The 13,444-nt window shown below is 39.1% G+C and overlaps 3 protein-coding genes across 3 annotated transcripts; all 3 read right to left on the minus strand.

Moving 5' to 3' along the window:
• Positions 1-165: 165 nt before the first annotated feature.
• LOC121813613 (G patch domain-containing protein 11-like) lies at positions 166-2,775 on the minus strand. Its single transcript, XM_042217480.1, has 8 exons — positions 2,633-2,775; positions 2,204-2,430; positions 2,082-2,123; positions 1,874-1,994; positions 1,696-1,786; positions 1,416-1,532; positions 532-613; positions 166-430 (listed from the first exon to the last, which is right to left on the minus strand). Exons 1-8 carry the CDS (start codon positions 2,680-2,682, stop codon positions 375-377), a joined length of 786 nt encoding a protein of 261 aa, XP_042073414.1. The 5' UTR covers positions 2,683-2,775; the 3' UTR covers positions 166-374.
• Positions 2,776-4,003: 1,228 nt separating this feature from the next.
• Positions 4,004-7,545, minus strand: LOC121813614 (interferon-induced, double-stranded RNA-activated protein kinase-like; the record flags this gene model as incomplete). The annotated part of the gene is given in 8 exon segments (XM_042217482.1): positions 4,004-4,071; positions 5,408-5,540; positions 5,652-5,801; positions 5,921-5,994; positions 6,118-6,235; positions 6,321-6,475; positions 6,560-6,686; positions 7,217-7,545. Coding segments are annotated over 8 exon segments (926 nt in total), but the record flags the coding sequence as incomplete, so codon positions are not given.
• Positions 7,546-8,056: 511 nt separating this feature from the next.
• On the minus strand, positions 8,057-10,832 carry LOC102299802 (G patch domain containing 11). Its single transcript, XM_042217481.1, has 8 exons — positions 10,693-10,832; positions 10,264-10,490; positions 10,142-10,183; positions 9,934-10,054; positions 9,756-9,846; positions 9,482-9,592; positions 8,598-8,679; positions 8,057-8,496 (listed from the first exon to the last, which is right to left on the minus strand). The coding sequence occupies exons 1-8, from the start codon at positions 10,740-10,742 to the stop codon at positions 8,441-8,443; spliced, it is 780 nt and encodes a 259-aa protein (XP_042073415.1). The 5' UTR covers positions 10,743-10,832; the 3' UTR covers positions 8,057-8,440.
• Positions 10,833-13,444: the final 2,612 nt, after the last annotated feature.

Raw genomic sequence — 13,444 nt, forward strand, 5'->3', positions numbered from 1 at the left:
TTTAATGAAGACAGATAAATACAATTGATCTTGAAATATGTAACACAATTTGTATTCATCTTTATAAAATATAAATATTGAAAGACATCCTAATTTATAAATGAAAAAAAACAAACAAACAACAACCCAAAAAACAGAAATGTATACAACAAATACAAACTTAATGGTCTTTCAATGAAAGACAGCAGATTAAAACTGGATGATTAAAGAACTTAATTTCTGATCACTTTATTGCCTTGGCTGTTTTTGTAGTCTGATGAACCTGACTCACATATCAAAGTGCATTCACATATACACAATATTTTTATGATCAAACATTTATACTTTTTTTTTTCTCTTTAGAGGAAACTTGTGCAGACTGGTTTTCATTCATTTTATTCATGGTCTGCTGCTGTATCCCCAGGACAGTTAGCGCACAAGTCCTCTTCATCTGTAAAATAGAAATCAATACATTATATACACATACACAGTATGAGCAATGGCAATACAAAAGAACCTTAAAAGCTACAGCACTAAAGACATCACACCTACCATTATAGGTGGTCCCACACCATATGCAATAAAAATGGACTCCTCTCAAATAGGATGTCAAAATTTGTAGTTTATCAAAAGACTGCAACAGAAAACCACATATCACATTTAATATTCATTGGGATAATTTTGCCATTAAATCCTATAAGATGCATTCATGTTTTTTCAGCTCAACCTGAGTTGTCCCTCTGATGTACTCATTTCTAATCCAGAGTATATGAGTATTAGATATGAAAATTTAATTGAAAATATTTCTTTTCATTAATTCAACACATCATAGCAGGTCTTCCTACCATCTTTTCATTTACTCTTGCTGCTACCCTTCTGTTAGAAAACACACTTCAGCACTGATCTCCATCCACTGCACTCTATGCTCTCTTCTTCACCTCTGTTGTGCACTGTCTGGTGATTTTGATGGTTTAAACTCATCCATCTTCACTAAAGCTACTCCTTGCATTTTCACCCATCTCCCTCTCATTCACACACATGTATTCTGTCTTGCATCCACTGTCTTTCATTTCTCTGGAGAGACATTCACCTCTCCAGGCTTTTCTACCTGCTCTCTACTACAAATTTCAATGTCATCTGCAAACATCGCAGCCCACAGAGACTCCTGTCTGACATCATCTGCCCATCACATTGCAAACAAGAAGGGGCTCAGAGCCAATCCCTAATGTAATCCCACCCCCATCTTGAACAAATCTGTCACTCCCACTGTACACCTCAACATCATCTTGCTGTCCTAATACATGTCCTACACATACTGCTCTGCACTTCCTCAGACAGTACCACAATTGCTGTTTTGGTAAAAAAAAAACAACAACAAAAAACCCCAACTATGAATAACATACATTAATTTTGATTGTCTAAAATAAAATACTTACAGTGAGTTCTGTAACCTCCTCTTCATCCTCATCCTCATCCTCCTCTTTAAGATCGTCCTCTTCTTCATCAGAGTTTGCTTTAGGCCAGTACCAGTCTTCTCTCGGAGCAGTTATCCCCTGAAAAGAGAAGAAACCTCAGCTAGGAAATACTTTGTGTCAGTGGTCTATAATTTTCCTCCTTTCACTGGTAAGAGAGTGATTAGAGAGAGACCTGCTACTAACACTAGCACTGTGATGTGCAGAGGAGTCCATAAGGAGCTATACTCATAATTCTTTCCACCTTTTGACTGTCAAGCTGTTCGCAAGCTCGCTGACTCCTCCTGAGGTCTCCTTCAATCTTTCGCTCCTCTCTTTCCGTCCTTACTCTTGACCTGAAAATGCAAAAAAAAGGAAAAAGTTAAAAACACAGACTATAAGAGGGGGAGGGGACAACGTTCAGAGGTAGCTGCATGCTTCACCTGAAATCTTCCAGAGATTTGGTCTCATTCTGTTGTTTGGCTCGTACTTTCTGCCTATAATGCTCCAGTTCCTCTTCAGCTTTTCTTTTCTTCATCTCTTCCATTCCAATACCCCCTCTGTCTGATTATAAACAGAAAAGTGCTGCAATCATTCAGCTAGGCTGCACAAAACATCACTAAATACTCATTTTAAAATAACATTTCCTACCTGTTTTGATATTTAGTGGGATTGGATCAACTCTTCCTGCTCCTATAGGGGTAACAAAGATTAACATCAGTGCACACTATAAATGCAAAGCAAATTCACAATTTAGCGAAGAACAAACTTGCCCTGCTTCCCAAGTCCTTGCCCAGCTTTGTAGCCCATTTTCTGCAGAAGTGCAAACCCTTTGTTTTCATTGCTGATGGAGCTCTGTAAAGCCGCTTCTCGGCTTTCGCTCTCCTGCTCCTTGTAGCTCTTCTGACGGTTCTTAATATTCTTTTCCTTTTGCTTCTCCTCCCTCTTCATTGCTTCTTTTACCCGCCTCACCATGCTGACTCCCGGTTTCACATCTTGACTGACAGTCGGAGCGACAAAGAAAAACGTTACACGGGTGTAAAAAATACCGATAACTATTCTGAGAGCAATGACACCCTGCTTCTTTGTTTTTATAGCTCAATATCGGAATATACTCGATTCAACAACAGTTTCATAGCACTGACCGAACATTGTTGTCAATATGAACATTTTACAGTAAACACCAGAGCCAAAACACTTACAGTTTGCTAAGAAATGCATCAGACATATAGTCTTCTTCTTCATCTGACATTCTGCACAAACTAAAGAGAGAAAAAACAGAGAAAAACAGCAAAAAAAACAACAACTTCGGTTTGTGCGTTTGTATTTTCTTCTGTGGTGTTCTGTTCCTTTGCAAAAACGTTCCGAGTAGCTGCAAGGTACACACAAAGTCTACAGTTCCGCTGCATTTGGCATATATTTCAAAAGAACGTGTTTGTCCTGTGAAATGGACTCGATTAATGTCACGTCTATTTTTGTTTATTTCACAAAATTCTACAAGCTATATGATTTAAGCTAAATTATTTGTTTGGTTTAACATCGGACAAACTTCACAGCGACACCGCCCATAGTCGTCGTCATTCATCCTGGGTCACCGAAGCACAGGTAGGATGAACAGTTTTGCTGTATTTGTCCCGTATTTCAGGGAGTTTGTTGTCACTGAGGAGTACATTTTGAACAACTCAAGGTTGTAAAAAATGACGACGAAGAGCCAAAGTCCTATTTAGTCGTCAGTGTTTCGCGGAGTTTAGCTTTCCCCTTTTAGGAAGCAGCTAGCTTATGTTGCTAACTAGCTCGCGTATTAACAGCTGAAGGATGACAGCTGTCAACACATCACTGCAGTCTTAATATTTTTTGTGTTATTCCATACGAGACTTGAGCGCGGCTATTATAACTTTACAGCCACTGACATTAAAATTACTGACGTACGGAACACAGCGAAGGCATTCCAATGGCGATAATTGGTCCTTAGCATCTATAGGGCTGTTATAACCTGTCCAGCTGATGGATGTGATAGTTTATTGACTGAACAGGCGTATTGTTAGAGAAGAGGCATTTAAATTAGACAACTGAGAGGCCCTGTCATACTGTTGGGTACAGAGTTTGTCTCCTGAGCAGGAATGTCCAACCTGCGGATCAACACAGCTGTTCCCAGTATTTCTCTTCATCCTATAATACAGTATTCCTTTCCTGCTAGGAATGATCTCTTCCATGGTGGCAATGAGGTGCAAGAGCTGATAGAACTTTTAGATGAGCATGAAAATGATTTTGATCATGTTATGTGGTGACTGAGTGGCCTTCACAGTCACCACAGCTCAAGTTTATTGGAGCCATTTCAACAACACAGCTACATATACAACAAGACACATCAAATGACACAATACAGCACAACATACAAAGTACACGTGTATTGAACACATCAACCCATAAAAGTAGTGCAGTGTGTCAGTGTACCTATGTTTAAAGTGATTTTAGTGAATGGACAAACCAGATTCCCTTTAGACAATAAAATGCCTAATTAATAGGTATTTTCAACATTACATGTTACCATCTACAGTACTGCTCAGCCTTACAGTGTGCTTGGTGGTGTGGACAGCTTGGACGGTGCTCTATCATCTGACACAGCTGACTTGATAGTTATCTGAAAACACAAAGGAGGTTGTGGCGCTGTTAAACACAACCCTTCTCATTATAGTCTGCATGATCATACAGAAGAAATTCTGATTTAGTTATTCGAGTAAGGCCATCAAAATCTTACTGATGAAAAATCTCCAAAATAGGCAGAATACTACAAGAATTATCTGAGGAAAACACTTTAATATGCAAATAGGACAGAGTGCTCCATAATAAAAAGTTACGATGAGGCCAAGAGCTTACTCAACCATTACATGCAAAAAGGATTAGGTGAACATACACAGAGATGGACACCTGAATTTTGTTTCTAGGGGGACTCAAACTCAAGTGTGCAATAAAATGATGTAAATAGTGTATGCAGCATCTAAAATACCAGGCTAGGGTCCCACTATTCTTTGGGAACAGTGTGAGCGTGGGGTGGTACCATAGCGTGCATAGTGGAAATACCAACATCAACAATCTACTAAATGGCCAAAACACACTGAAGAAAAATATAAACGCAACACTTTTGTTTTTGCTCCTATTTTTCACGAGCTGAACTTAAAGATCTGAAACATTTTCTACATACACAAAGGACCCATAACTAACCCATAACTGCTGATTAGCACCTTGACATGCCACACCTGTGGCAAAGGAGAAGTTCTCACTAACACAGATTTCGACAGATTTGTGAACAATATTTGATAGTTATGGGTCCTTTGTGTATGTAGAAAATGTTTCAGATCTTTAAGTTCAGCTCATGAAAAATGGGAGCAAAAACAAAAGTGTGGCATTTATATTCTTCTTCAGTGTATTTAATATCAAAAGAACCCATAGGACATTCATGTGTGTATGAGAATCTATCAGTGTCTTCATTTTCTCCAGAGACTTAGAGTTTTTAGTTTTGGTATTATATCAGTTGTCTACTGCAGAGTCTCTTAGGCTATGACAGCAGGTTTGGAAATCTAACAATCAGGAAAGCAGGAAAAATTATAGGAACATAAACATTCCCCAAGATATTTTTTTACGGTTCGATAGGCCACAATATTTTATTAGGAGGTACAACTTCCCTTTGAATAATTGTAGCAGTTATACTGACACAATTGTCCCTTTGTCAGTTAAACTGATAAATGAACAGCTCATGACTGAAGGACAACTCTACTACTACTTCAACTATTTATTTAATTATTTATGCATTCTAAGGTCTGTATTTATAAAAGTGTGCCCAACTAGGGTTTATGCTTTGATTTTTATTACTATGTGTGTGTGGGAGGGGTTTCAATGCAGGAGCTGGCCGATCCAGGATGATTTCCACCTACGGCAGACAATAAAGTACTCTTAACTTAACAGAAAATGTTAAATACCTTGCTGTCCCAGTCTGACTGTTCCTGAAGAGCAGACCAGGCTAATCGAGCTGCATTTTGTTTGGCTTCCTTGATGCTGTTACCCTCACCAACAGGGTATTCCTTGCCATCTATGACTAATTTGTAGGAAAATCTGTTGTGAAACAGTGAAAAACTGGTTTACATCATTTACCAACTGTTAAACATCAGCCAGCATTTAGCAGAAATTGTCTATAATGGCTGGTGAGGGGACGGTCACACTCACTGTCGATTATGAGGCGGTCCACATATAACCTCTTCAATAAACGTGTGGGAGCGGGATGTTTTCTGACAGTAGTGGTTGACAAGACCTATGAAATTTACCTCTGTAAACCTTTTATCTTCAGGTTTCACAGCCAAACTCTTTATCTGAAGGCTACAATATCAAAGAAAAAATACATAAAAACTGAAACTTCAACCACTTTAAACAATACATAGTTTACAAAAAGGCTTCACAGGGATAAAGCATCAAAAAGAAACACTGTTTCAACTCACCAGACATCTGCAACATTTTGTTTTGTTTCCTCCTTTTGCTGACTTGATGTGAAAATGTCTTTCTCATCTCCAGTCTGGAATATAAAGTACAAGTGAACAACATGCTACTAGAACATGCATGAAAATATTTAAACCATTTCTCCAGTTTTCTTTGACGTCAAGTCAGTCAGTATAAAACAGTATGTTCCATTCGTTACCTCTAAAGTGCCACATATATCGTGATATACAAGCTTGGCTGCTTCCTCCTTGGCTTCCCTTCTTGTTTTCCCGGAAGCTGCAGGGTACTCCTTGTCACCAACAAAAAAGTTACACCATCTAACATTAAAAGAAAAATATTAAATAGATTTCAAATAGATTATTCACATCTAAAGTCAAAACTAGATGCATCATGTAGACTTACTGATTTTCATTATTTGGTCCAGGTCTGGCAGCCTCCACGGGCCTTACAATCACCCTGTTCCTTTGACCATACTCATTAAGCCAGCAGGTGTACTTGATGTTACTGCCACTTCTCTGATGAACTGATGCATTAGAAACTTCTGCAGCATTTTCTGTCTGTTTGTAACCAACAAACACACAGCATATTAAAACAAATGTCCACACATACAGTGAGTGAATACAATGGTGCAATGATCTTACAGTATCAGCTGATTCCTCCAACAAGCCCGCCAAGGCATTTTTAGCAGCGTTCTGCTTGGCTTCCTTCTTGTTCTTTCCAACAGCGTCAGGATAGGCTTTACCATTCAGAACAACTCTGATAGTAAATCTGTTGAACAGACAAATACAGTAAACTCCTAGTGTACTTTCCCTACACAAAATATTAAATATGCCATTCTACAACTGGAGGCCAATTTAAGCTTTAAAAATTGGAACACTGTTACTGTATCTTTATATACACGTGGCAAAAAAGTACCCAGGACCACAGAACTTGCTGCTCAAAAATATTCTGTTTTTAACATATGGTTGGGATGTTTTATTTGTACGGTAGGAGGTAAACAAACAACTGTAACAAAATATTACAATTGCATGCAGAGTGACAAAGTTTATGTGTGGAAACAACACACTAGCAAGATACTGCAGGATCAACATACCTGTGGACATTTAGTAAATGGACTAAAGCGACGTACAAAATACATTTACTGTACACAAACGTGCATTTGGTAGCGAGTGAGCGAAAATACAGTGAACTACTACAGCCTACTACGGTTTCACTGAAGAGTCTGTCCTACAAAAATACACACGTATACAGTCTCGTACGACATCCCAGGTCGCAGATCCCATCTGTGTTCAACTTACGTTTTAATGTGGTCAGGGCCAGCAGCTCCAACCTCCACAAACTGGAGCGCCAGCCGCTGTTTCTGTGCATACTCGTTTAACTTAGCTATGTAGTTTTCCATCCTAAGTTTGTCGGGAGTCGGAATATTTACACAAAATTCATAAAAATAGAGAACAAAGTACAAATCTCAAAATAAAACATGGTTTCCGTTTTTCCTTTCCATGTCAGTTTAGGTTTCGTTTTCTCCGTAAACGTCACATGGTGCTTTCAAGTAATGTCCGACATATCAACCACGTTTTGTTCAGTAAAGTTTTATAAAAAAAGAAATGGTTTGAAGCTGTACGCTGAAACTAGCAGAGTTGGGTGGAAGATATCAAAATAAAGTATAACAACAGAGAAAGCGTGAGTTATAGTACAGGAAAACTGAGTAGCAACGATGCTGTTTTGGGAGAATAGCTGTTTGCTTTATCAATAGTTGTTTTAGATTGTTTTTTGTAGTTTAACTAATGTTAAAGCTCGGAATTTTAACGTCAGTAATATATGATTACCTGTTTGTGTTTTATTAATCTTACGTATGTTAGGATTGAATGACTACATGTACCAACATGTTTAAGAGCAGCTCCCATCGCTAAGTTTCATGGGAACTGTAGTTCTTTTGTCAAGCGCCAAACGTAGAGATGTGGCGATGTCATAGTGACAATAACATATAAACCAAAAATCCTTAAGTATTTCAGACATGTAAATTATTATTATTATTGCCCAATTTACGCATCAGAATTTTTTAAAGTAATAGTAATGAAAAGAAGTATGGCTGATATAAACTCACAACAAATCATAGAATATACAAAAAGTCAAAATGGTAGCATTCTTAAAACATTTAATGAAGACAGATAAATACAATTGATCTTGAAATATGTAACACAATTTGTATTCATCTTTATAAAATATAAATATTGAAAGACATCCTAATTTATAAATGAAAAAAAAAAAAACAACCCAAAAAACCGGAAATGTATACAACAAATACAAACTTGATGGTCTTTCAATGAAAGACAGCAGATTAAAACTGGATGATTAAAGAACTTAATTTCTGATCACTTTATTGCCTTGGCTGTTTTTGTAGTCCGATGAACCTGACTCACATATCAAAGTGCATTCACATATACACAATATTTTTATGATCAAACATTTATACTTTTTTTTTCTCTTTACAGGAAACTTGTGCAGACTGGTTTTCATTCATTTTATTCATGGTCTGCTGCTGTATCCCCAGGACAGTTAGCGCACAAGTCCTCTTCATCTGTAAAATAGAAATCAATACATTATATACACATACACAGTATGAGCAATGGCAATACAAAAGAACCTTAAAAGCTACAGCACTAAAGACATCACACCTACCATTATAGGTGGTCCCACACCATATGCAATAAAAATGGACTCCTCTCAAATAGGATGTCAAAATTTGTAGTTTATCAAAAGACTGCAACAGAGAACCACATATCACATTTAATATTCATTGGGATAATTTTGCCATTAAATCCTATAAGATGCATTTATGTTTTTTCAGCTCAACCTGAGTTGTCCCTCTGATGTACTCATTTCTAATCCAGAGTATATGAGTATTAGATATGAAAATTTAATTGAAAATATTTCTTTTCATTAATTCAACACATCATAGCAGGTCTTCCTACCATCTTTTCATTTACTCTTGCTGCTACCCTTCTGTTAGAAAACACACTTCAGCACTGATCTCCATCCACTGCACTCTATGCTCTCTTCTTCACCTCTGTTGTGCACTGTCTGGTGATTTTGATGGTTTAAACTCATCCATCTTCACTAAAGCTACTCCTTGCATTTTCACCCATCTCCCTCTCATTCACACACATGTATTCTGTCTTGCATCCACTGTCTTTCATTTCTCTGGAGAGACATTCACCTCTCCAGGCTTTTCTACCTGCTCTCTACTACAAATTTCAATGTCATCTGCAAACATCGCAGCCCACAGAGACTCCTGTCTGACATCATCTGCCCATCACATTGCAAACAAGAAGGGGCTCAGAGCCAATCCCTAATGTAATCCCACCCCCATCTTGAACAAATCTGTCACTCCCACTGTACACCTCAACATCATCTTGCTGTCCTAATACATGTCCTACACATACTGCTCTGCACTTCCTCAGACAGTACCACAATTGCTGTTTTGGTAAAAAAAAAACAACAACAAAAAACCCCAACTATGAATAACATACATTAATTTTGATTGTCTAAAATAAAATACTTACAGTGAGTTCTGTAACCTCCTCTTCATCCTCATCCTCCTCTTTAAGATCGTCCTCTTCTTCATCAGAGTTTGCTTTAGGCCAGTACCAGTCTTCTCTCGGAGCAGTTATCCCCTGAAAAGAGAAGAAACCTCAGCTAGGAAATACTTTGTGTCAGTGGTCTATAATTTTCCTCCTTTCACTGGTAAGAGAGTGATTAGAGAGAGACCTGCTACTAACACTAGCACTGTGATGTGCAGAGGAGTCCATAAGGAGCTATACTCATAATTCTTTCCACCTTTTGACTGTCAAGCTGTTCGCAAGCTCGCTGACTCCTCCTGAGGTCTCCTTCAATCTTTCGCTCCTCTCTTTCCGTCCTTACTCTTGACCTGAAAATGCAAAAAAAAGGAAAAAGTTAAAAACACAGACTATAAGAGGGGGAGGGGACAACGTTCAGAGGTAGCTGCATGCTTCACCTGAAATCTTCCAGAGATTTGGTCTCATTCTGTTGTTTGGCTCGTACTTTCTGCCTATAATGCTCCAGTTCCTCTTCAGCTTTTCTTTTCTTCATCTCTTCCATTCCAATACCCCCTCTGTCTGATTATAAACAGAAAAGTGCTGCAATCATTCAGCTAGGCTGCACAAAACATCACTAAATACTCATTTTAAAATAACATTTCCTACCTGTTTTGATATTTAGTGGGATTGGATCAACTCTTCCTGCTCCTATAGGGGTAACAAAGATTAACATCAGTGCACACTATAAATGCAAAGCAAATTCACAATTTAGCGAAGAACAAACTTGCCCTGCTTCCCAAGTCCTTGCCCAGCTTTGTAGCCCATTTTCTGCAGAAGTGCAAACCCTTTGTTTTCATTGCTGATGGAGCTCTGTAAAGCCGCTTCTCGGCTTTCGCTCTCCTGCTCCTTGTAGCTCTTCTGACGGTTCTTAATATTCTTTTCCTTTTGCTTCTCCTCCCTCTTCATTGCTTCTTTTACCCGCCTCACCATGCTGACTCCCGGTTTCACATCTTGACTGACAGTCGGAGCGACAAAGAAAAACGTTACACGGGTGTAAAAAATACCGATAACTATTCTGAGAGCAATGACACCCTGCTTCTTTGTTTTTATAGCTCAATATCGGAATATACTCGATTCAACAACAGTTTCATAGCACTGACCGAACATTGTTGTCAATATGAACATTTTACAGTAAACACCAGAGCCAAAACACTTACAGTTTGCTAAGAAATGCATCAGACATATAGTCTTCTTCTTCATCTGACATTCTGCACAAACTAAAGAGAGAAAAAACAGAGAAAAACAGCAAAAAAAACAACAACTTCGGTTTGTGCGTTTGTATTTTCTTCTGTGGTGTTCTGTTCCTTTGCAAAAACGTTCCGAGTAGCTGCAAGGTACACACAAAGTCTACAGTTCCGCTGCATTTGGCATATATTTCAAAAGAACGTGTTTGTCCTGTGAAATGGACTCGATTAATGTCACGTCTATTTTTGTTTATTTCACAAAATTCTACAAGCTATATGATTTAAGCTAAATTATTTGTTTGGTTTAACATCGGACAAACTTCACAGCGACACCGCCCATAGTCGTCGTCATTCATCCTGGGTCACCGAAGCACAGGTAGGATGAACAGTTTTGCTGTATTTGTCCCGTATTTCAGGGAGTTTGTTGTCACTGAGGGGTACATTTTGAACAACTCAAGGTTGTAAAAAATGACGACGAAGAGCCAAAGTCCTATTTAGTCGTCAGTGTTTCGCGGAGTTTAGCTTTCCCCTTTTAGGAAGCAGCTAGCTTATGTTGCTAACTAGCTCGCGTATTAACAGCTGAAGGATGACAGCTGTCAACACATCACTGCAGTGTTAATATTTTTTGTGTTATTCCATACGAGGCTTGAGCGCGGCTATTATAACTTTACAGCCACTGACATTAAAATTACTGACGTACGGAACACAGCGAAGGCATTCCAATGGCGATAATTGGTCCTTAGCATCTATAGGGCTGTTATAACCTGTCCAGCTGATGGATGGGATAGTTTGACTGAACAGGCGTATTGTTAGAGAAGAGGCATTTAAATTAGACAACTGAGAGGCCCCGTCATGCTGTTGGGTACAGAGTTTGTCTCCTGAGCAGGAATGTCCAACCTGCAGATCAACACAGCTGTTCCCAGTATTTCTCTTCATCCTATAATACAGTATTCCTTTCCTGCTAGGAATGATCTCTTCCATGGTGGCAATGAGGTGCAAGAGCTGATAGAACTTTTAGATGAGCATGAAAATGATTTTGATCATGTTATGTGGTGACTGAGTGGCCTTCACAGTCACCACAGCTCAAGTTTATTGGAGCCATTTCAACAACACAGCTACATATACAACAAGACACATCAAATGACACAATACAGCACAACATACAAAGTACACGTGTATTGAACACATCAACCCATAAAAGTAGTGCAGTGTGTCAGTGTACCTATGTTTAAAGTGATTTTAGTGAATGACGTAGAGTCTAGATTGCAGAAGGGAACAGTCCACAGTGCAAGAGGTTAATTTAATATTGCAAATGCATGATACATACGTGTAAGTTTTGCTGCATAATATGTTCAGATTCTGGGCGGCACGGTGGTTAGCACTCTTGCCGCACAGCAAGAAGGTCCTGAGTTCAATGTGTGGAGTTTGCATGTTCTCCCCGTGTTTGCGTGGGTTCCCTCCGGGTACTCCGGCTTCCTCCCACCGTCCAAAGACATGCAGCTTGTGGGGATAGGTTAATTGATTAATCCAAATTGCCACTAGGTGTGAATGGAGTGAATGTTGAGTGCGAATGGTTGTCTGTCCCTGTGTGTTAGCCCTGCGACAGACTGGCGACCTGTCCAGGGTGTACCCCGCCTCTCGCCCTATGACAGCTGGGATAGGCTCCAGCGCCCCCCGCGACCCTGAAAAGGATAAGCAGAAGCGAATGGATGGATACATTCAGATTCTATGATCACAACTTGCTGTAGGTAAATTGAAACAAAAAATAATAGAAGGTTCAGCGTATATTTAAGCGCCTAATAGCTTGGAGATAGCTACTATCTCTGTTCTTGTAGTAATACCCCTGTATCTTTTGCCTGGTGGGAGATGATTAAACAGATGATGTGTAGGAGGGGACAGTGATGATGCTTCTACCTCTCCTGGTGGTTCGGGTGGCATAGTGTGGAGCTATGAAAGGCAGACTACAACCAGTGATGTTGGAGGCTCAAACTTTTTCCAGGCTGCTGTTTGTCCTGATTGGTTGTGCTACCTTACCAAGTCAGGTTGGAGATAATAATAATAATAATGATAATGATAATGGTTTGCAGCTTCCCAACTGAACCCATATTTTCCATACATCTCTACTTCTGCCAAAGGAAGTAGAGTCTCTGATGGGCTTTGTTAACAGTGAGACTGGTGTTTAAGTTCTGTGATAAAGACTGGCATATAGTGGTGCCCAGGAAGCACTCTTTCAACAGACCTTGGCCAATGAAAGGAAGATGTTGGACTTCTTCCCTTCTATAAAGTCAACAGCCTTTAGTTTTAGATTTGCTCAGGATCAAATTGTTGTCTTTGCACCCCCTCACCAGCTGTTCTGTCTCACTCCGGTATGCAAATTCATCACTGTTAGAGATAACGTCTACCACACTGATACCATCACTCAGTCTAGCTGAAAACCCATTGAAGATTTTGTGCTAGTAATGCTCCCTACTGCTATCATCAAAATGCCATATAAGATTATTTCTAAGAGAAGTGGTGCTCCAGTCTTTCACTTTAGTCAAAAAGACTTGTAGATTCAGTGTCAAGTCACACTGAAGCTGTTTGAGCAAAATATGGTCTACCGACTCCTTGTGTTGCAACAGTATATTAAGCTTTTTGTTCCTCTAATTTGTCACGTGTTCATGAATCATTGCAGAGAGGAGGGCGCACGTCTCTGTGTTCAAGGTTCCTCACCATGGAGCTGGCT

Source organism: Haplochromis burtoni, unplaced genomic scaffold, assembly GCF_018398535.1.
Source record: "Haplochromis burtoni strain Fernald_Lab_line unplaced genomic scaffold, NCSU_Asbu1 Contig_2050, whole genome shotgun sequence".
NCBI classification, from domain to species: Eukaryota; Metazoa; Chordata; class Actinopteri; order Cichliformes; family Cichlidae; genus Haplochromis; species Haplochromis burtoni.